Below are 23285 nucleotides of genomic sequence, written 5' to 3' on the forward strand. Positions count from 1 at the left end.
AAAATCACTCAAAAAAGTCATAGTATAGTATGACGTCTAAAATCACTCAAAAAAGTCATAGGATAGTATGTCATCCAAAATCACTCAAAAAAGTTATAGTATAGTATGTCGTCCAAAATGAGACAAAAAAGTCATAGTATAGTATGTCTTCCAAAATCAGTCAAAAAAGGCATAGTATAGTATGTCGTCCAAATTTTGACAAAAAAGTCATAGTATAGTATGTCGTCCAAAATCACTCAGAAAAGTCATAGTATAGTATGTCAAAATCACTCAAAAGTCATAGTTTCTCATGTCATCCAAAATCTGTCAAAAAGTCATAGTTTAGTAAGTCGTTCAAAATCACTCAAAAAAGTCATAGTTTAGTATGTCATCCAAAATCTGTCAAAAAAGTCATAGTATAGTATGTCGTCCAAAATCGCTCAAAAAAGTCATAGTTTAGTATGTCGTCCAAAATCGGTCAAAAATGTCATAATATAGTATGTCGTCCATATTCGGTCAAAAAAGTCATAGTATAGTATGACGTCCAAAATCACTCAATCACTTGTGCAACTCTGTTTATTTAAATATAATAACAAGTTGGATTGGATTGGATTGTTAAAATAATGGATACAAGAGCAAAAATACAATCCTTTGATGAACTTTAATAACATATTGATGCATATTCATCCACAAAGAAATGTTTGCAGGACTTGTTTTTTCATGTTGGAGCTCTTTTAATGTCACACGGTCCTTTTAAAAACTTGCTTGCAGACTTGGTCTTCACAGGTGAGTTCCTTGAAAGTGGAAATAAACACACACAAAAAAACACCAGTGACATTTCCCACTATATTGTGCATTAGTGTTATGTTGATAGAAATGGCCCTCGCAACATTTGTCAAATGGTTCCCTGATCACAAACACATCACAGCCACTATAGGGTGAGGATGTGACTGTTACCAAGTGAAGCTCGTCTCCCTGAATCCAGTGTGACCATCCTCTGTTCTTCTTTTTTCCTTTCTGGACACACACCAACTTGTCATTGTTCCACGTCACCACAGTCTGATGGAGGATACAATTGCGAAAATTGAATTCTGTCTGCGATTATAGTTAACGAAAACTAACGAAATAATGAAAACTAAAATTGGAAAAACCTTTTTGAGTATAAAAAGCCAGATAACTAACTGGAACTGAATTGTGTGTTTACAAAACTAACTAAAATTGTAGTGAATATGTGCTTAGTTTTCGTCTGTAAATTAATTTCATACATTTGCCTTTTTGGGGTTCATATGAAGTGCATTTATTTTCTGATGCACAGTACTTTTTTTGTTTTTTTTACCAGGCACAAGCGGTTGTCCATTCCTGACATGACCTCTTCAAACTCTTCTCCAGTTCTGAAGGAGCAGTCATAGTTTCTGAACGTAGTGAACGTCTTGATTGTGAAACAATCTCCGTCTTGTGCAATCACCTTCCGAGGCTTCAGCATGGAGGCAATCTTGCGTGTTGCAAAGTCAATGCCTGCATGTCAGACAGAGTGTGAATTCATTTAAATGTTAACCCTGCTCACACCATGCTCTCATACTGTCACTGTACAACACTTATTAGGTCATTGAAAAGCAGAGGTGGAAAGAGTCGTTCTCCTGTCCTCCTGTATTCACCTGTCCTCATCATTCACATGTCCTCGTCATTCGCCTGTTCTCATCATTCACCTGTCCTCATCATTCACCTGTTCTCGTCATTCACCTGTTCTCATCATTCACATGTCCTCATTCACCTGTTTTCATCATTCACCTGTCCTCATCATTCACCTGTTCTTCATTCACCTGTTCTCATCATTCACCTGTCATTCATTTCCTTTCATTCACCTGTCCTCATCATTCACCTGTCTTCATCATTCACCTGTCTTCATCATCATTCACCTGTCCTGTCCTCATCGTTCTCCTGTCCTGATTGTTTACCTGTCCTGTCCTCACCATTCACCTGTTCTCATCATTCACTGCCAAAGTGCGTTTTTTTAAAAATTCATTTCAACATTTTTTTATGTGATTCAAAATTTAGTTAAGTGATGTACTTCAAAAACAAACATACTGAAGTAAAAGCAAAAGTACAAATTACAAAAATGAGTTTAAAAAGTACAAGTAAACAAAAATCCTACTCAATTACAGTAACACGAGTAACACCTGTGTTGAAAAGTTTAACCATGAACACAGGTAATCTCCTCTCGTCAAAAACTAAACATTGACACAAAACAATATCGTATCACAGTCAAAAGAAAAACGTACCCAGTGCAACCATGTATCCCTCAAAATTGACATTGCTCACAATGTCCCACGTCCCACTGTAGTCCACAGGCATGTTGTCGTCGTCGCCGTTGTCGCTGTTGTGACTCCCTGGAAGACTCAACAGGCATGAGAACCAGGGGTGAACACATTTGTGAGACTGTGGGTGGGATGTTTCATTGTGTGTCAATGTGGGACAGAGGTGATGCTGCTTTGCCCACAGAAGTGGAAGAATAATGTGAGGAAACGTTTCCGTTTCAACACAGAAAGCCTCAGACTACAGATTGTTAACTCTTTATTAATCGTATTAATCCACTTTATCCCCTCAGCCACAGAGGTTGTGTTTTTGAGCAGCATTTGTAGCAAAAAAAAAGGTAAATTATAGATTTGAATTAACATTTCTGGGGATGTAGGTTATAGCACAAGGAAGAAATGATTAGTTCGGTGGTGACTCAGATTCAGGAGTGTGTTGATATTGTGGGAAACTGACTGTCCTTCTGAGTGTTTTGTCTAATTACTGCTCTGTTTCTTTGTTTTTAAACCAACTCTGACTTTGAGCGAAAATTTCTGGGGGGTAGAATTTTACCTTTTAAGGTGAGGTGGAAAGTAATGAATTAGATTGACTAGTGTTACTGTAATTGAGTAGGTTGAGTGTACTTGCTTTTACTTAAGTATGTTTTTTGTTTTTTTTGAAGTACTATACTTGACTACGTTTTAAATCACATATGTTACTGAGTAAAAAAATGTTGTCCTGAATTTAAATAAATAAATTCATGCACCAGAAATGTTGGCAGTGAATGATGAGGACAGGTGAACGATGAGGACAGGTGAATGAGGACAGGTGACAGGTGAATGAATGATGAGGAAAGGTGAATGATGAGGACAGGTGAATGATGAGGACAGGTGAACAATGAGGACAGGTGAATGAATGATGAGGACAGGTGAATGAATGATGAGGACAGGTGAATTAGCATTAATAAAGGTCCCTGAGGGAGAAAGCTGAAACGTTTGTGACCTTTGACCCATTTTCACTAACACATTATGTGTTTACATATTTTATTTTGTCAGCACTTTCATTTGTAAAGGTTTGCCTTTAAATAAAAACAATTCATGTGAGATTTGTGTCCTCTTGTCCTTTTTGCACGACACAAGAAAGAACCCCAACGTTGTTAAAAAAGTAACATTTTAAAGAGTACATTTTAAATAAGCAATTTTTTTACTTTAACCTCAGTACATTTTAAAAACCAGAACTTTTACTTGTACTTAAGTAAAAATGTATCAACATAGTGGTACTTTTACCTGAGTAGAATATTTAAGTTCTCTTTCCACTTCTGCATGGTATACACAGTACTCCAAGTACCACCAGAGGAAGCCCGCGTACCACAGTTTGAGAACCATGGCTTTAAGGTGATACATCTGTGTGTTTGTGTGGCATGAATGCTCACACGAGGAGCTGTTGTCGGCTGAACGGAGTCGTGTTACAGCGCACGCTGGCCTGGATTTGTGACATCCATGTTCCTCTACATGCTGATCTTCATGGCGTATCATAGTAGCAGATGGATACCAAGGCACAAGCGGTTAAAATTGTAAGCGCCGCTTTGGTTATTTATAATTCCATCGATTGCCTCATACATTCTCATTTCTAATATTGATGTTCTATTTGCAGTCAAACAGTGAATGCAGTGTTCATAGCAATTGTTCTGGTTCCTCAGTTCTACGTCCTGGCAAGGTAACTAGGACAGCGGGAAGGAGATGAGAGGTCATTTGTGTGAGAGTTGAATACCATTATGTTTTTTTTTTTTGTTTGTTTTTTAAAGGCCCAAATCCTCCAGATACTGCAGGCAGCCTCTTCTAAACAACCTGTCAGCCTCCGTTGCCTTATCCATTATTGCTTCAGGTAAACACACACGATAAAGAGAATCACACAGACTTTGACTCACACTCATATTCAACGTTCTAAATAGGTTTTGCAGTGACATTCACGTTGTTAGAGCCAGTGCCTCAGAGCTTGTGGGCTTCCTATCATGTGTTTGGGCTGCTGTCGTGTGGACAAGGACTCTGCACCGCTATCCTGACTCTGACGGCCGCAGCATGTGTAAGAATATCATCTTAATGTCTATTAGGTTTAGTTTTACAGGAAATGACATAAAGAGAGGGTGATTTAGGTATTTTTTGTGTTTTTCACAGGCCAAAACGACCCCGGAGCTGTACTACATGTCTCTCATCCTAACAGTCGCCTCTATTTTCAGCACAGGTGAAGTAGACGTATCATCCACTCATGCATAGCTTCAGAGGAATGACACCAGCTTGTGTATTGTTCAGGTTTTTACATGGTGAGAGGAGGACTGTGGCTGACTAACAGGCGGCCTGTGACTGAAGCAGAGCAGTAAAAGAGTCCAGCTGGCCCACGTTGACATCCGACACTCCACGTTATTAAGATTTCATGTGATTTCCATGCCAACAGAACTGGAAACGTTACACCATGGGAAAGACGGAAAAAGGGCAGGTGACTTAATCCTTCTCATGTTTTCTTTTTGTTTTTACAGCTTTCTTCAGAAAAGTACCAACACAGATGTCGGTCAGTTTGCTTTTATTTGTGCATGGCAAACAGATTGTGTCAAGCACAACAGAATCCACCTTTTATAGGTTTATTCTCCCTGGACAGGTCACCAGTCCATCACAGGGACACATAGAAACAAGCAAAGTAAAATTACAAAATTTAAAAATGACATTCATTTATTATTCACTCAATTACAGTAACGAGTACATGTAATTAATTAACTTTCCACCTCTGTGAAATACTGAAGTTGTAGATGTTATCCCATTGGAAAAATACATTAAACAAATTATAGTGGGGGGGATATACTAAAAGGTAATCCCGAACTATGACCTTTTCTCCAAAGGATCTTACATAAAAGGAAACTGGGGAAACAGATGTGCCGACAACAATCTACTCTAAATCAAAAATGTGGAAAGTCCGGCCTGTGCATCCGGTAAATTTGTTTTATACCTGTCGTTTGTTTTCAAAAGAAGAATACCTTTTCATCACTGTCAGAATACATTTTATTCTTCACCACAGATGCAATTTCCTAAACGGAAAATTACAAAAATTACAAAAGAAAATTCCACACTGTGTCCATCCCTTCAGTGTCTCTGTTTACCCATATTAAGACCTAAGTGTGTGCAAATTTGCATTTATTTATTATTTATTTTTAATATGACTCAAACTAAAACTGGAAAAATTACCTGAGGATGACGCTTTGTTTACTCTAAAGATGTGAACATGCTCTCTTGACTGAAGCATAACTCATATTTTGGAGTACCTGATTGTTATTGTTACTGTAATGCAATGCCTTTACTGTGTAAAGTGCCTTAAGATAATGTTGTGATTTGATGTAATGCAAATAAATTAACTCTACAGCATTTGTTGTTTGGACAATCGATAATAATGCATAATAATCGCATAATTCACATAATTACCTGAGATCTGATATCAACATTTAAACACACAGCCACTCTGGTTATAATAAGTTCACAATAAATGAGTGTATGTTGGAATGGGAATCGGGCACACTATGCCAGAGCAGGTACTAAAAAAAGTACCAGGTACTATCGCTAATGGAAAAGCAAAATAACTGTGACGTGCCGTGCCGAGGCGAGTCGTGTGGAAAAGTGCCAATATCTGTATGAGGCAGTTACCACACGCAGTAAAATCAATAGGTAACTGTCTGTGGGAAAATGAGGATGAAGTCAAACTGGCACCAACCCCCGACCGTAGACACCATGAGCAACCAGGGTCATAAAATGATGAAGGACAAGGACAACAGAAGGAGGAAGACAACAGTCTTCAGTCAGACTTGGAACCTCGCCAGAGCAGGTACGAAAAAAAAAGAAAAAAAGTACCAGGTACTATCACTAATGGAAAAGCAAAAGAATCGTGCCGAGGCGAGACGGGTAGCGGCAGTGGAAACGCGCCATGTATTAGCAGGGTGTACTATATTAAATGTTATATTAAACTTGAAAACAAAACATTCTGTTATACATGTTATGTATCTTATTATGCCTGCATGTTATGTATCTGTTATGTGTCTTATTCAAGTAAGATAAAAGTCAGACTGACATGTGATGTGCATTCATTTCAGGAATATGACTCGTGGGTTATTGTCTCAAGAAATGGGTCATTCAATTTTGGTTTAAGACAGATAGACATTTCACATTCTCCACTCAAAACCAGCTGCTGAATCAATGCAGCCGTTTGACTAAAAAGTAAGACATAAGACCTCTATCCTATGAGAGCATCATAGTCTATGTACCACACCAGTCTGTTGTTGTCAGGCTTCACGTTGGTGACGGGCCATCTGTCTGTGCTGTTCTTCAGTCTGCTCAGCTGAGTGATCATCTCGTGCTTGCCCTTTCCCATCACGAGGAGAGCCACTCTGTGGGCTCGGTTAATGGCTGTGAAGGTGAGGCTCATGCGCTGGTGAGGTTTGACGGGGCTCTCGGTGAGGGCCACCAGACTCTGCCCATGTTCCTCTACTTTAGCACCAGGGAACAGCGAGGCCGTGTGTCCATTAAAGCCGACTCCCAACAGCACAAAGTGGAAGCTGGATCCATTCACCAACGTCCTGATATCGCTCTCGTAAATCTGCGCGCCTCTGTCCTCCTCCACACATAAACGATGGTTGAGCTCCACCGGCATCGGGTGGATGTTGAAATACGGTATCCTCACGTGATGCAGCAGGTGGTCGTGCAGCGTGCGGAAGTTTGACTCCACTTCGGCTAGTGGCACGCAGCGCTCGTCCACCATCCACACGTGAGTGTTCCTCCAGGGGAAAGAGAAGTGGTGCAGGGCCAACCTGTGGAACAGAGCGAGTGGTGTGGATCCGCCCGAGAGGGCGAGATGGAAAACGCCGCTCTCGAGCACCGCCGCCTCGGCTGCCTCCTGCATATCTACAGCGAGCTGTCCCACCAGCTCCTCAGACCAGGCAGACACCATGTCAGCGTTACAGAATTTGCCTTGTAAGACTTTGGCGCTGTTGGCTGACGTACCGGCTGTCTGATCAGGGCTGATTATCACCACCTCATTTTTGTAGCTAATGTCCATCCCTTTCAGGTGGATGTCCAACATGTGCCCGTTGTCTTCCCCACCAGGATAGATGCGAGGATAAGCGCTGTTTAAGCTACTGAGCAGAGGTGTCCATATACTCCAGGAAGACAGCAGGTTTTCTATACTGATGAAACTATTCTTATGCCCTGAGAAGATGTGTGCAATCAGTTCTGAATAAGCCTCGTGCTGCTTTGTTGGAGTGTGCACATAGTAGTCTGAAACGGGCAGACCTAAAACACTGACGTCACTATGCTCCGTCACTTCCTTCCACTCTGCGTCCATTAAAACCGGCTTGAACAAATTCTTGCTTACAAGAACTGCCGGATATTGGAGGCTGCCATGGCCAAAGTAGAAAATGATCTGTCTGGGTTTGCAGTGAACGCCGTTTTGGTTTTGAAGGCAAAAGATGTCATTCTTGAAAACAACGCGTGCATAGCCCACCCGTTTGTCCAACATCTTCCCTGAGATTAAAAGAATTGGCACACCTTCAAACTGGGCCTCATCAATGTGCGCCAATACAGCTGAAATACACAAGCAGGATTGTTAGTCGAATTATAACCTGTCTCTCATAAATTTCACTTTCACGAAACTAAACTGTATTCAACACGTTTCTTCTTGGTTGTGTTTCGGTTTTGTATCGTCAACACTCTTTGAGGCAGACCAAGAGTTGGAGACTAGCAGGCGACCAAATGTTGCTGTGGATTGTTACAGCGTTGTGAAGAATGCTAATGCTCTCATATAGGCTTATATTACCCCTCGACTACTCGTACTACTATGTTGATCAAAGGATTGACGTCAGGTGGTGCCAACACTGTGCACGAGAGGATCCAGGCTCTTTTCGTGAGTCGTTCAACGCTGGTAGAATGCTGGTAGAACGCTGATAGATGCCCCAGAACAGGGGCATCTATCCGCCTGTCTATCTTCAAGAAGCTCTTGAAGAACCAGCTCTTCCAAGAGCATCTTCTGTCCTAGCACTTACCTTATGATCCACTTCTGCACTCTCACCCTCTGTCTGTCCACTGTTCCTATCGAGTGGATTTCTTTCCAAGACTTCTTCTATGTAGTTTATTGCTCTTTGTAAGTCGCTTTGGATAACAGCGTCTGCTAAATGTTATAAAGACATTCTGAGATGTGCCGGAGAGAGTCCACCAGAGATTTGTGGGTTTCTACAGAGTCAACCAACCATGACATTTTGGGAAAACTATGACATGCTAACCTAATCATTAATCAATGAAACACCACAAGCCGTTAAAACACTATCATGTTGATATGAGAGAAAGAGTAAACACACAGAATCCTAATAATCTAATAATCCCAACAATTCTCACCTGCAAATGTTGGTGTGAGACTGATGTGATCTTTGGTCTTATTCAGCTCCAGCTGAACCTCTGAGTTGTATCCCTGGTACTGACCGATCACAACCTGATTCTTCCCCAAGGGCAGCAGCGAGTCGAGGATCCGCAACTTGTTTTGAACGACTTCCTCACTGCTGCTCAGATTCGAGGGAAGCCTCATGGTCAACAGCATCATGACCTCAGTCAGGTGGTTCTGTATCACATCTCTGATCACGCCGTACTGGTCGTAGAAGGACATGCGGCCTTGAGGACACAATGATAAAGGGAGGACATGAACACAGTGTTCAAAATAAATGAACCAAGCTACTTTTGCCACAACACTGCTCATTCACCTTGGACATCCAGGGTCTCTTTCAGCACAATCTCCACTCTTTCTATGTGGTGCTTGTTCCAAATGGGATCCAGAAACTTCTTGTTTTCTTTTCTGAATGGAAGTATCTTTGCGATCACCTTCTCACAAAACAGGAAAATACAGCATGGCGTTAAAAACATTTCAGTGACAGATTCACACACAAGAGGCACAGACTATGGAGGATGTCCTCACCTGTTTGCCCAGGTAATGGTCAATTCTGTACATTTCCTCTTCCTTTAAGGAGCTCGCAAGCTGAGATGCTAGAACTTCAGCACTCAGGAGGTCGTGCCCAAAAGGTTTCTCTAGCACCACCCTCAACCAACCCCCCATGGTTGGTCTGCAGCTTTGATTGATTTTATCTGCAATGTCTGCGTATGCATAAGCTGGCACCGAGAGATAAAAGAGCCTCCCTGTCTCCGTCATTGCCTCGTCCTGAAGTTTTTTCTCAATGTGCTTGGCCAGGTCCTGGTAGTGCTCGAGGGTCTTCAGTTGACGATACTGTGCGAGTCGAAGGAACTGGTCCTTCAGAAGAGCACAGCGCTCCTGAGACATGTCTTTCGGGCACGACACCCCCTTTAGGATCTCAAACATGAGCGGTGTGGCCTTGTCTGAGGACGACTGTCCTCCACCGTAAAAAGAAAAGGTGTTTCCGCCTTTGACCTGGTTGACGTAGGTGTTGAAGAAGCCCTGCCAAAGGTACTTCCTCGCCAGGTCACCTGTGGCCCCAATAATAACCACTGACACGTGGCCAGGCCTCTGTGTGGCCTCGCTCTCCTGTCCATGTCCTTTGTGAGCACACAGAGCTCCCAGAAGCAGCAACACAGTCACAAACATGCTGTGGTCCTAAAACATCCACACTCCTGCATGAAAACAACAATGAGAGATTAGATCCAGATACTGATAAAGTGTCTCGCATCTGAACGCAACCGACCCTCTTTTGAAACTTCTTGCATGTCTCATAGCACTGAATCGGTAAATAGGGAACATGAGATAAGAATTGTCTTTATTGATTTAGCTTCAGGGGACGACACACGCCTCCGTTGTTTGATCTTGCTGCCATGGTGCAGGTTCATGATGATAACGCTCAGTGCAACACCAGGTATCTGAAGTGACAGATATTCCATTTTGGATTGGAATTGACAATCGATGGGGTCCACACATCCCTGAAAACCTGTTCATTTGAACGTGGTCTTAGTGCGCAAAACTGAGCAGCTAAGGAACACTGATCCTACACTACAGTTTAGCCTTTCATCCATTCACATTCACTTCCGTACACCACTATTTAGGACATTTCGGGATTCAGAGGAGAGGTGCTTGAGGTCGAACTGCTACTCTACATACTGAGTAAAATATATATCCGACAGTGAGAATTGAATATGTGAAATAACACCGAGCGTATCGCAGATGACAAGTTTGCGCACTTTGCATTACTGTAATTACACAACAGTTCGTGCTATCGGAAATATTCCAATGGTTTCTGAAAGCTGAGAACTTTTTAGTCAAAACCAACATTTGGTTATTACGGTATTTTCACTTGCGCTGTCGCAGGAAGCTGGAGAATCAGTGTCTATGTCACAAGAGATGAAAGAGTTTGAAAAACACCTGTACACAGTTTCTATTTTCTGGCCACATTTTTGGACATTGAGACAACAACTCAAAACAAAAGTTATTTTAAATATGTTGTATACTTTTCATTTTCTTTTTAAGTAAAACTTTTTGTTTTACCTCATTTTAAAATTGTTAATACACCATTTTAACATGCAGCAAATTGTAAATAACTGCCAGACATTGAAAGTTATTCTAGAAAATGGGCAAAAGTACACACAGGACATTTTCTGGCCCTTTTATGGTTAAAATAAGCAAAAAAAAAGTCCAGTGGGACATTTTGAGGCTTAGGTGTCAAAGGGTTAAAGACTATTTCCTCAAATAGTACTTCCTAGAAACAGTCATTTAGTTGTTTTGTCCAAAAAGCAACACAAACCTGCAATCTTTTGGCATTTGTGCTTGAAAAAGACAAATAAAATCCAGTGTTTTTAAATGAAATTATAATGAATATAATGAATGCCACAAAAAGAAAAAGAAAACACTATGAGTGAGCAGTGACTATATCATCAAACAAAGTTAACATCACCTCAATTCAACAGTTACATTGAAGAAGCTAGTTTGAACACAAAGAATGTGTGTAGGGGAAAAAAAGATAATCAAGCAAATACTCAGCAAAGTCTCTGTCCTCAGTCCCTTCAGAGGCGATGATGTGGTGTGGTGATAAAGTCATGAGTGTATGAATGAATGAATGAATGGATACTGGTGGAGAGAGAGAACCAAGTACACTTTGCACTTTGCTCAGTGGGTGTTGAGCTTCCAGTATGGGGTCTAATGTCTGCTGTTGACAGATTGCTGGGAAAATCTGCCCAGGATTTTGCAACAACAGAAATGCATTCATTTAGCACAAAATGAGAAGCATAGAAGAGCACTGATACAAACAGCCAGATCAAATAATCAGCTGTACATGGTTTTTACTTATATCAAATTTAAAAAAAAAAGGGTGAAGACATGGTTGTTCTTCTGGTTGTTTTGTTTTGTTATACAACGTAACATGTTTACAGAGTAACAATGCAAACAGCAAAGGGCATCCACTTCAACACCATTTTATTTTATTAAAGCATTAATTTTGTCAAAATTTGACAGCTAAACATTAAACAAACATGATATTTCCTACCCATTTCATAGAATAATAAAGTGATATATTATGTTAATCTATTCCCCCTGAAACTGCCCAGTATATTTAGAAACATAGTTTGTCCTCAGTCACAAGCTGTTTTTCCACTTGAATCCCAGTCATGCCCCAAATCAATAGATACAGAGAGCAAATAAAAAGGGCATTTCTGTTCCCTCTCTCAGTTCTCTTTCAAACAGTTGACACATCACATTCAAATAGACATATATGCTGTTATTATTGCTTTTTTTTACGACGTGCAACTGAAGTTCGAAGGGAGTTATCTTGAAGAAATTCTGAGAATTAATCTGTCAATGGAGCTGCCAAGTATAAGATCACATTTCCACTGCAAGAACTTTCACCAGGAATTTGGGGACTTTACCATGATCTATGTGCATTTCACCACAGGGGCCAGGAACTAAATGGAAGTTCTGGATAAATGATTTATTCCCCTAAAAAAAAGTCCCTGCTCGGGGGGCTAATAATCTCTGAAATTCAGGATAAAAATCTTCATCAGGTCCATACAAAATGGCTGAACTAATATTGAAAAACCCCCAACAACATTGGAGGAAATTGGACTGCGCACATAAAAACAGATTTTGGAATAACGTTGGAATGATACATCTGTTGATCTGCTATAAAAAAGAAAGAAAGTTGCCTCTGTTTGCGTGACTTCTCACTACTCGCCATGCTCCGTCCATTTTCACACTCAAACAAACGCAGATTATTGATAAAAGAACAGCATTCATTTCAAGTTCAGCCGACGGTCAGACAAGTTAGTAACGGCTATGTAGGACTAATGAAATAAGAGTTTGTTCATTTATAAATTCCATAATAAAACAGCCCTTTTACTACATTACTAGATCATAATTGTATGTAAAAGGATTTCTATATTTTGGGTTTGAACACACAATTGTTTTTAGGGTTCATTATTTTCTCAATTTAATGATCAGTTATTGTAGAAAATGAACACGAACACGAACAAGAGTCTTTTTTTGTCAAATCAACTGTCGAAACTTCCAAATTTACAGTTTAAGATCTGAAAATGTGGGGCCAGAGAAGTGTTAACCATTAATTAGCTACTGTTATAAGTATTTACGTATTTAAGTGAAAATAAATAAATAAATAAAGTAGGACTGTTGGGGTGTGAAAAGGTGTCACAAGTTAAACATGGCTAAATGAAATGCATAGATGTGTTCTTTTGATTATTACTAAGACTGAAGAAGTATATTACAGGTATTTTATTAGGCTCTTTAGTGGAAATCTTTTTAACTTTATTCAGTCAGTTAAGAGAGTGATGATGATGATGGTGATGCCTGTGTGGTGACAAAAGGCTTTAAGGCCAGGTGTAACACACTTAAAATAACACAGGCTAAACACTGGAAAGCAGCCAAAACACGTTGTCATTTAAAAAACCATTATGACATAATTTATCTTCCTCACTCGTGTGCAGCTCACCTGTTGGTGCCTCAGGTCCTGATTCTGACACAGTCTCAAGCCAACATATATTAATGGCTGTTTTAACCTATATTAACCTTTTGAGTGCAGATTATTTGAGTTAGCTCAGTAGACTATCCACTTAACTAACCGTTTACTTTCTTGATTACTCCGTCTGTGGTTGAAGGAGTGGTTGGCAGTGGTTACAGCTGGATTAAACTAATACAACACTCCCTAAACATTTAAAAACATTGACTGCATCACTGCTGTGTACAGAGGTGCAAAATCAAGAGGATATGACATATCATTTGGTATTTCTGTAGCCGTAAGTAATAGCGATGAGGTGGAGGACAGAGGCAATGAGAGCGATGAATGAAGTGCAGTGACGAAATACTGTTTGATTAGAAAGTTGATGTTAAACTATTATACAAAGTTAAAATAAAATGTATTGTTTGTTGTACTGTAAAGCCTTTGACAAAACAACCTCAGAAGCAAATCACATGGCAGCAACTCCATGGATTCAGGCATGTAGACTACTGGGATTTTCATGCAAAACCACAGTGGTTGAACTTGGAAACAAAAGGTTCTGCTGCTCCCTTAAAGGTCTCGGTGCTACATATTGTTTGAAACTCAGAAGATCAAGTTAATTTATGATAATTTATAAGCTCCTGTCATGCAAGAATAACAATCCTACCACAGTAACTTTAAATATCAAGTTAACAAATATGGAGTTGACTATTATTTTTTAAATAGATTGTACTTGTACTAACTGCAAGATTACCAGTTACCCAATATCACACTAACTCCACATACAACACGTGTATTCACAAATATTAAACATGTATTTAAAGAAAAACAGTGCAACACTGTGTCCCTCTAATTCACTTTCCTCTGTCGGCCACTTCCTTAGCACTGCAGTTAGCGTTTGAAAACGTAATAACTTGTGTTTAATGTCAAAATACGGTGTCCTTAAATGACGTCAACGAAATTATTTCGCAATAGAATAGATTAACAGATGCGACATGTTTACAATGTACGAGTTCTCTGTGCAACAGCAGCAGGAGACCACAACAACAGGTGTCACTTTATTAAGTGTCCGGTGTAACTAATAAAGTGGCCGGGTTGGTACGTATCATGTTGTGAATGTGGAGAGTTTGACACGGGTTCCCTGGTAGTAAAAAAAGTAGCCCGAATGAGTTAGCACATATTTCATCTCCCTGACACAGACGTGTGCAGCTCACCTGTTGTTGCCTCGGGCTCTGACGCGGGCTCCGTCTCTTTTCAAGCCAAAGCTCGAGCTCAGACTCGTGTCCCGGGTTAAAAAAATCCCGGATTTTCCCCACAGAGCAGCGGCTGCATGCGTGTTGCGCCTAAAACAAATTAAAAACCAAGAGTAGTACCCCCCGCCAACAAAATGTTGTTCTGTTCACACCTGGCGGTGCGTCAGAATGCGGTTCAACTATGTCTGCGCCAAACGTACACATCCACACTTCCTGGATCAATACTGCCCTCGAACCACATGCCATGGTTTCCTGTCATTTAAGTGAAGTACACTCGAGTTTTAACCCGAGTTTTATCAGAAATGTCCCGCATTTAGGCGAGTGCAGCAGGGACCGTCTGTAAAGTACGAGAAGATCGTTTAAACGTTCAATCTTGCGCAGTGTTTAATTTAGGAACCCGCGTTTTATAAAGGTCAAGCAACCCAATTCACAGTATATGTGACAAGAGCAAACGTGTGTATAATATAAAATTTCTCATTATTTCCCCCTGTCCTCTATCATAATTTTATTTTCAGGTTTTCTTGAGGCATGTTTTAAATATTGTGAAATTTAAACTATTGATAATTCAGTCCTATTTCGCTCTCAAAACGTGTTCCATAGTTGCACCTTTAAAGTTATAGGAATGAAGGTTTGATCTCTTTTTGCTGTTACACTTTGTAGACGGTCCCTGAGCGACAGTCTCACGTGTTATTTCTGCATATCAGAGGAAAGGGCGAGTTGTTTGAATCCTTGCTCTAGTGTTCACAGTTTATCTTCTTGTATATCTTTTTTCTTTTAGAAAAAAAAACAGTCGTTTCTTTGTTACTGGCCATAAGAAAAGTGTGAAACTTTAGCCACCGCACTTTCCTGCAACACAGCGTCACGTGACATGCCCTGACCACATTGTGAGAGGCGGGTGGGATCAGTGTGATCAGTGTGTGTGTGTCAAGCAAATCTATCTTTGTGAGGACATTTTGGCTGGTTTAGGGTTAGAATTAGGTTCAAGTTATGGTTAGGCATTTAGTTATGATTGTTAAGGTTAGGGTAAGGGGGTTAGGGAAATGCATTAGGTCTATGAGTATCCACACAAGAATGCAAAACTGCGTGTGTGTGTGTGTGTGTACAAGGCTAAAAGATGGCAAGCGGTTTTACCATTTAATCAGTAGACCTGATATTCACTGCAACGTCATTCTCACTGCTGATTAAATGTCGGTGAAGGTTCAGAGTCATCCAGATCATAGTCTTCTTCAGTAGTTGGCTGACTGGGGTCCAGTTTCAGATTAAATGTTAAAAATGCTTGCCATTTTAAAACTTGGAGCAGCATTTGAGCTTCTCAGACATCCAATATTGTACATGAGTGTGAATGTAGCACAACATTCAAGTATGTGAAAAGCCAAATACACATATATCATTGTAATTTGAATAACTAATTATTAAGTAGACAGGACACCTGATACAGTGGCAGGAGGGACACCTGCTGTAGTCCATCTGCTTCAAAGTTTGACATAACGAGGGGTTATCTTAGTTACTTTACTTTAAAAAAAAAAAAAAACTTGCTCAGGTGCACCTCAGCCCCTGACCTGACCTGGAATTTGTCCTGGCAAATTACAAATTACAAATTACCAAAAATAGAGATAGTTTTGTGTGAAAATCCCAGTAGATCAGCAGTGTCTGAAATACCTCTGGTTGAACTTGAGCAGTTACTGCCACGTGATTGGCATTGAACAGGCGTGCCACGTAAAAAAGTATTTTTTACTGAATTTGGTAAAAGGAAGAATGTTTACAGCCCACTCTGAGGCCCCCCCTGCATTACCTCCAAGGCCCAGCAGTGGGCTGCAGCCCACACTTTGTGAAGCTTGTGGTTTTAAAAAGAAATCATCTCAGGATACTTTGAGCACCAGCAAGAACAATGTACATGCCTCAGTAATACTCTTTTGAGACAGTGTATTCTATATTGTTAAATTCTTTGTATTGGATTGAATGTTTTTTATATTTCTATGAATATGTTGTAGACATTAGTATTACGTGTGCATATTAATGTTTAAAAATGTGTGTGAATGAATAAGGGTGTAGGGTAAATCACTGTTAATTGAATTATTACCCTGGTCGAAAAGGGACAAACCTCTTTAGATATTTTTGGTTTCTAGACTTGTCTGCATATGAACATTAAATCAATATTTGAAACATTTTTTAAAACAGATTCCATGTCATTTGACTCCAAATCGATGCCAAGTGAAGCAGTTCCTTGAAGGAACAAGATGCATCTAATTGCATTGGATTTTATCACTTGACTAGACTGTGCAAGGTATATACAGTATTGCTGTCCAGTCCAGTCATTGACATGTATGGAGGATACACGCAAAGGTATCTTCTATGGATAAAGAAGACAATTATTAGTACATAAGAACATCATTTAGAACTGCTTTACCTGCTGCTATGTCAGGTGTAAATCACCATATTTAATCAGCTTCCTGTTGGCTGTCACTTGCAGGCAGCTGTAGATTGCAGCATATTATGACAACAAGTGTGACCCCTGTTGGTGTCTGTGTGGCATAGCTGCTGTCTACATGTATCCAAATACTTTGAACTGTTTGCGCTGCATAGTTCAGCTGTCTCGTGTCATCACCCCTCTGAATGCAGGTCTACGTCAAACAAAGCAGGTGTCCCTTTTGGCCACATAATGATGTGATTGTTGTGGACCACACGGCCACTCACCCTCCCCGTCCTCCCTCTCCTACACTGAACAGCTGTGATGTTTACAGTGCAATCCTTGACTCAGCATCTCCACAGTGTCATCTCCACCACCTTAATGTGAAGCTGAGCACTTTGAGTTGCCCTGTGTATGAAAGTTGCTTTATGTATTGCTTACATTTTAAGTTTGCATATACTTAGGGAAGAAATAAAGCATTTAAGGTTTACAAATTGTTATATAAGTTTCATCACAACAAGCAAATGTGAACTTTCAGTTTCAACTTTAAAGCTGTAGTTTGTAACTTGTTTAAATAGAAACAAATATCTGTAACACTCAAGCCATGATCAATGAGCAATGCTGATTAAGGAGGCATTCCTGCGCACGGACAGATGCCGTGTTTCCATCATGGAACAGTTCGGTTTGGTACGGTATGCTACTGGGTCAGGCTTGCATTTCCACTGAGAACCGTACCTTTACTAGGTAGGCGGGGTGTTGTGCTGTGAGATATGTAGTCGTACCAATGCGACGACAGCGGATAACAATATCGACAGAGGACATCCAGCATCTTGTTTTAATCTGCATGGTTTGTGACCGTTTCAATGAGACATCAAGCTTTGTATGAGCACCGGTCGCAAGGGATTGACACTTTTCTGTCGCCCAGTCAGCTGACTGTCATGGGTCTATTTCCATCCGTACCGTACCATTACAAAAGGTACCCCAAGGGAATGGGTAATGAAAAATTGAACAGTTGGGGCTTTTTTTTGTACTATTCCTAATGGAAACTCAAAAAAAATATACGTACCATACGTAACTGAACCGTTCTACTCAGTGGAAACATGGCTAGAGTGGTGCATTTCATGTCAGGAATGAGCAGGTGAAGTGGAACATCCAAGACGCACCCATTAAAAGTCCCAGAAGTGGATTCTACTACTAAATAAAATGCTGGATATTCAATAGGACTTCACTGTAAATTAGTAACTTACTTGGGTTTTTCAAGCTTTTCAACTTAACTTATCACTGACTCCAGAAACTCCTTCATCGGTCATTTCACCTGACAATCTCCACGACATTCACAATCATATTTTATTTATTTATTTTATTTTATTTGATGCTACACATGCTCCCCTACACAAGTGCCTAGCTTTACGCCGCGGCGCTACAGCTGACAACACCAAGCAGCAGCAGCACTCAAATGATAAATCTGATTCAGCAGGACTTGACAGTTATCACAATCGCAATTTTAAACAATCTAGCCCGTGTCTGCGCCTCCCTGCTGGCATCTACACTGAAGGCGAGCGTTTGAATCTCAGGGTGGCTCTCAGGGACAACAGCACATTGGCGGTAGTTAGCACCAAGTTAGCTCATTCACACACACACACCTACAAAACAGCTGTAATTCCTGCGATCACACTGTAGAGCCCTCCCAAGTTGGCCGGCAACTGTGAAGTGTAAACAGTAAACAGGATGGAGTATCCTCTGTGTGTGTGTGTGTGTGTGTGGGGCTGCTACAGTGAGATTGGGCCCATGCAGAGTCTGCTAACCCAGCTGTCACTGGTATGACTTCAGACAGGACACAAGCTGGAGGGCCACTGTGTGTGTGTGTTCAAGTGTGTGTCTGTGTGTTGAGGGTGTTGTTGTCTCTCCACAGCCCCCTCCCCTCGCGGCTTCCTTCCTCCCCTTTGTTAAGCCTGCGGGGCAGACTTTGTCAAGCTGAGCACACAAATGAATGCATATGAATGTGTGCTGTCATCTTTATTAGGCCCCCTTTTCCAACACCCATTACATCCAGCACAGGTCTTCGCTGAAAGAAGAGTTTCACTTTCGTCCCTCACTCTTACTTACTTGCCAGACATGAGGCGTTACAGTGAGTCTGAATACACATACACTTGTGACATACTGTAAGAGAACACAAGCAAGGAACAAAGGCTCAAGTTTAAACGACTCTTTGTTCGTTTGGGTCACTTTGTGCTCGGTTGACGAGCGTTATTCGATATGTAACGTTAGACACAAAGTTAATTGGTGGTTGTGGATTTCAAAGGCACGGCACTGCTGCCAACAACTTTTCTTTAATATAATAATATCCTTCTGTCTTTACCTTGAGTGTTCTTGTTTTCCCCTCTTTGATGCATGAGGTCACAGCTAATGCAGGCAGCGATGACTGATCGGGGCGAAGCCACAAATAGATTTCACCCGCGTGTGTGTGTGTGTGTGAGAGAGTAATGCCCCGTGTTTTTAACTACATTCTCACGTTTCATCTCTTCATAAGAGAAGACTTGTCACAGCGTGCCGCTTCTTTTGTTTTTGAACGCTGCGCTGCACACAACACATCCCACATGGGCAACATCCACCCGCCCTAAATTCCTCTCAGGAGATGTAGTGTTTCCTGAGGTGGCATGCAGATCTTTTTTAAAACCAGGTGACTGAGGACACGGAGGAAAACAGATCTCAAAACACATGATACTCTGGTGTAGAATAAAGATGCTGCAACATCCAATCCTTATGACAAACAGCTGGGTCTTTGGTTTTTTGTTATCATAGCACACTTTTAATGATACTTTATATTCTGTGGTTTTAGCTACGTTTTGGTGAAAGACATGAAAGTCCCGTACTTGTATTAACCTCGGCGTGCAGAGGATATGACTTCAAATCCTGGTTTCTGTTGTGGTTTATTTGAGTAGCGTATCAGCACACGGGATCAACCAGGTCCTTCTTCTTCTTGTTCCCATGTACAGGAGCGAAGAGAACAATTCACCTCGAATGTTCCTCGAGCTTGTGAACACTGGTGTGATTGTTGAGCCGGGGATATCTCACAGATTTATCATCGCACTGTGATTGTGTTTGTCTGTGAAGCACAGCTTTTGTCTCGTGTGTTTTTTTTTATGTTGTCAGATAAGCTCAAGGACCACACACATATTGTGTGTTTGCTTTTTTTTTTTGTTTTTCTTCTTCTTCTTCTACCGAGATGCGTTATGATTGAAAATGATGATGATTCATTGACTTTGGCTAAACACACAGCACATGTTGAGACAAATGAGACATTATTGCTCATTTATAAACAGCAACAACTGGGCAGAGGATGAATCAACAATAAGAATGAATGTAAAAGCATTTAAAGAACATGTAATAAAAATAATGTTCGACTAAACTCCACTATACTTGTAAAATACAAAGACGTTAACTTTACCATTAAGGTACTGTGTAAATCATGACTTACTAATTATCATAATAACGTACTGTTGACAGAAGCTATGATGAATAACATTAATTGGCTTTGAGTGGGGCGTTTTCTTGTGTATTTCTCTTGTGTCGCGGTGTTAACTAAATGATGTGCATGCGTTCCTCCTGCAGCCACTGATGGTTTGTCATCAGAAATGTCCACACAAAGGTGTGAATCCATCATTTCTTAACAAGGATTCCGGGGGTGTCTCACTGTTGTGAAACAGTGGGGGCATTTCTGTGTCGGCGGGTTCACAAAAAAAAAACTCCCTGGTGCTTTCAAATGTTGGTCCAACTCTCTGTTTGCTGATACCACAAAAAAGTGTAAGGAAAGTGGGGGGAGTGTGAGGGGATGAGGGTCTGAATGACACGGGCGTTGGTGCTTTGGCCACTGCTCACTGACCCACAGAATTCAGGCCCAGCCCCCAGTGTGAAGTACCTTTGTGTTGTCATTGCCCTCAGAAGCCCGGGACGTGAGGGAGGGCGGGGTGTTTGGGCCCCCAGAGGGTGAGCGCCCGTGAGGCCGTGGTGGCTCCACTCTCCAGCACGACACATGCTCTGTTAGGTGGATAAAAAGGGAGGCCGCATTGTGTGTTAAAGGCATTTGCATACTTGTGTGTGTTAGAGGAGGGTGTTGACCTCTGACACTGTCAAGAACTGTATGACAACAGCGAGCACTTCTCAGCAGTCTGAGCATTAACACAGTTGAAAATAACACCTAAGTGTGGCCCAGTGTGTATTAAACCAGGGGGCTGCTCCAGTGCTTCAGGAGGAAGTTTACCTCGAGTGGCTGTCCTCGCTCAAAACAAAGTGTTTTAAACTGATTGAAAGCGAGGCTCGTTTTAGGTTCTTGAGGAGGCGGATTTTTGTGAGATTGAAAAACAGGTCGCATTTTTTTTATGTTCTAGAAAAGACAAAAAGTAAACACTGTATGTGGTTACTTCTAAGAATTACATTCGATCTATAGTAAATATTTCGTGCAGCTAAGTCAATATTAGTACATAGTACATATGGAGAGTTTCATCAGTGTGTGGGGGATTATCCTTAAACTGTAACTTCTTCATGCATTAAGATTAACTACCTCAAATTCATGATTTAATACTGAAAAAACAAACAAAAAAACAAATGTAGAGCTGAACAAAATTAAATATAAATAACTTAGGAAGGAAAGGAAGAAAATATATTTATTTGCAACGTACCTTTACAACTGAAATACACAGGCCAAACCTTTATTTGAGTAGTGTTTCTTTTCTATGTTGTCTCTTCCTTAGTTTAATGACCTTGTTCTGCCTGTTTTTGTTTTGTTTTCTTTCTTTTTTTTTTGCTGTGTGACATATCTGTCTATATCCTAAAGTTTTTTAAAAAAGAAATGCAAATGGATCATCTATAACTGTATTCCACAATTTGATTTTAAATGATTTTCTCTAAAAGGTGAACATTTCAATGTTTGAATGTGCCTCATTGTATTAACCCTTCTGTGACCATCATGTAGTCGCAGACAGGATTTGGCGTGCAAACTTCTCATTACCGTAACTCCTAGACTGTTTGTGATATATAGAAAATTCAAAAAACTCTGTAAAAACCTGGTAATGACACATTGACATTGGAGCAGGGGTTCTCAGGACCAGGATTGAGAAACACTGCTAGAGAGTAACACACAAAATAAAAACACCTGGACATGTACTCCAAAAACAGGCAGGAACTTGACACATTTTTTGTACATATGTAAAATAGTTCAAAGTTCAAATTGTATATGTGAAATTGTTTGTTTATGTCATTTTAGAGTTCCTATTTTGTTATAAACTTGAAAAAGTCAAATCCGTGTTTTGTCTTTTATTCCTTTAAACTGAAAGTAAAAGGGGCAGAAGCTCTCACTCATTCAACGTGTTTTGACAATTCTACAGCCATAAAATCAAATTCAATTCAATCTAGGCGGTCTGATTATAATTATAGTCATAAAAGGGTTAAACTGCAATTATTGTGTGTAAATAACTAAAGTGATTGTTGTTTGAAGGTCACAAAGTCGCAACTCAGCCCACACTAAACTTGTTAATCTATTTTTATGACCAGGATGGCTCATTCTGCCTGTTGTATGATTAATGTCCATGTATGATAACATTGGACAAGACAATGTCCGCCTCTCCAGTTGATTTTGTTTGGGGCTCTTTGTCGGGGAAGCCGGGTGTGCTTGGCCCTCAGCCCGAGAGGGCTCTTCTCCCCAAGTACACTCTGCTTCAGAGAGAAGAGACTTGACTCTGAAATTCCTCCAGATAACAGTTGCTAGGTGATGCTATTGTCACATATTCTTTGTGGCCACATATTCATACCCAAATTGTAAGGTTCTTTATGAGGACAGCCTCATTAGTAGTCATATATTCATACCAGACCACCCCCCTCACTTGACCCCTCCTTTACCAATCGTGGGAAAGACGTTCCTAGATGAGCAAAGTAGGGTAGAATTCAGGCAAATACCCAGGAGATGGTCAGTAAAGCTTGTAAAACTTAAACACTCTTTCATTTTGAGTTAAAAACACGTTCAAGACATATATGAACTGTATTATCGCCATTTCCCACCACGCACGTGTATTTAAACACAAAGCAGTTGGCGTTTAAGTTGTTAGTATTGTTTACACTCCATGTACAAAAGTCAAATTTCATTTCATTTCACATATTGGTCTGTCAGCATTTAATAACACATTTTAACTTTGTATGTTCAAAATATACAGTTTTGTAGAGAGTAAATAAACTACTGTAGGGTTATAGAAAAATCTGAAAATATTGTTTTTATATGACAATTGTAATTAGTACTTTTACTAATGTTTTTGATACACATCAACCATGCAATAGTTTGCTAGAGTTTAAATATGGCATAAAAAATGACATAATCTTACAACAC

The 23285-nt window shown here is 40.4% G+C and overlaps 3 protein-coding genes across 5 annotated transcripts; 1 reads left to right on the forward strand and 2 right to left on the reverse strand.

Moving 5' to 3' along the window:
• Positions 1–626: 626 nt before the first annotated feature.
• rbp7b (retinol binding protein 7b, cellular) lies at positions 627–2427 on the reverse strand. The gene is made up of 4 exons (XM_044024572.1): positions 2259–2427; positions 1316–1494; positions 937–1038; positions 627–773 (listed from the first exon to the last, which is right to left on the reverse strand). Exons 1-4 carry the CDS (start codon positions 2329–2331, stop codon positions 720–722), a joined length of 408 nt encoding a protein of 135 aa, XP_043880507.1. The 5' UTR covers positions 2332–2427; the 3' UTR covers positions 627–719.
• A 1340-nt stretch (positions 2428–3767) lies between these two features.
• LOC122768734 lies at positions 3768–4657 on the forward strand. The gene is made up of 6 exons (XM_044024931.1): positions 3768–3841; positions 3922–3984; positions 4073–4152; positions 4220–4350; positions 4443–4509; positions 4578–4657. Exons 1-6 carry the CDS (start codon positions 3768–3770, stop codon positions 4643–4645), a joined length of 483 nt encoding a protein of 160 aa, XP_043880866.1. The 3' UTR covers positions 4646–4657.
• A 1225-nt stretch (positions 4658–5882) lies between these two features.
• h6pd (hexose-6-phosphate dehydrogenase (glucose 1-dehydrogenase)) lies at positions 5883–19347 on the reverse strand. 3 transcript variants are annotated; one of them, XM_044024930.1, is made up of 5 exons: positions 19269–19347; positions 9262–9929; positions 9050–9167; positions 8691–8960; positions 5883–7883 (listed from the first exon to the last, which is right to left on the reverse strand). In XM_044024930.1, exons 2-5 carry the CDS (start codon positions 9901–9903, stop codon positions 6538–6540), a joined length of 2376 nt encoding a protein of 791 aa, XP_043880865.1. In that variant the 5' UTR covers positions 9904–9929; positions 19269–19347; the 3' UTR covers positions 5883–6537. The 3 variants fall into 3 exon arrangements, with proteins under 3 accessions (XP_043880865.1, XP_043880863.1, XP_043880864.1); XM_044024928.1 differs by lacking the exon at positions 19269–19347 and adding an exon at positions 14464–14822; XM_044024929.1 differs by lacking the exon at positions 19269–19347 and adding an exon at positions 11283–11360.
• Between the last annotated feature and the right edge of the window lie 3938 nt (positions 19348–23285).

The sequence above is a fragment of the Solea senegalensis genome, linkage group LG4 (genome assembly GCF_019176455.1).
Source record: "Solea senegalensis isolate Sse05_10M linkage group LG4, IFAPA_SoseM_1, whole genome shotgun sequence".
Lineage (NCBI taxonomy): Eukaryota > Metazoa > Chordata > Actinopteri > Pleuronectiformes > Soleidae > Solea > Solea senegalensis.

Bases quoted from the DNA above. Each gene is read 5' to 3' on its own strand.
- rbp7b (XM_044024572.1), bottom strand. From the start codon at position 2,331: ATGCCTGTGGACTACAGTGGGACGTGGGACATTGTGAGCAATGTCAAT. The intron at 1,039-1,315 runs GTAAAAAAAACA...ATCCTCCATCAG, and splicing joins TGGACAACCGCTTGTGCCTG to ACTGTGGTGACGTGGAACAA. The intron at 774-936 runs GTAACAGTCACA...TCCACTTTCAAG, and splicing joins AGGGAGACGAGCTTCACTTG to GAACTCACCTGTGAAGACCA.
- LOC122768734 (XM_044024931.1), top strand. From the start codon at position 3,768: ATGTTCCTCTACATGCTGATCTTCATGGCGTATCATAGTAGCAGATGG. The intron at 3,985-4,072 runs GTAACTAGGACA...TGTTTTTTAAAG, and splicing joins CAGTTCTACGTCCTGGCAAG to GCCCAAATCCTCCAGATACT. The intron at 4,351-4,442 runs GTAAGAATATCA...TGTTTTTCACAG, and splicing joins CTCTGACGGCCGCAGCATGT to GCCAAAACGACCCCGGAGCT.
- h6pd (XM_044024930.1), bottom strand. From the start codon at position 9,903: ATGTTTGTGACTGTGTTGCTGCTTCTGGGAGCTCTGTGTGCTCACAAA. The intron at 9,168-9,261 runs GTGAGGACATCC...TTTTGTGAGAAG, and splicing joins ACCATTACCTGGGCAAACAG to GTGATCGCAAAGATACTTCC. The intron at 8,961-9,049 runs GTGAATGAGCAG...TGTGTCCTCAAG, and splicing joins AGAGACCCTGGATGTCCAAG to GCCGCATGTCCTTCTACGAC.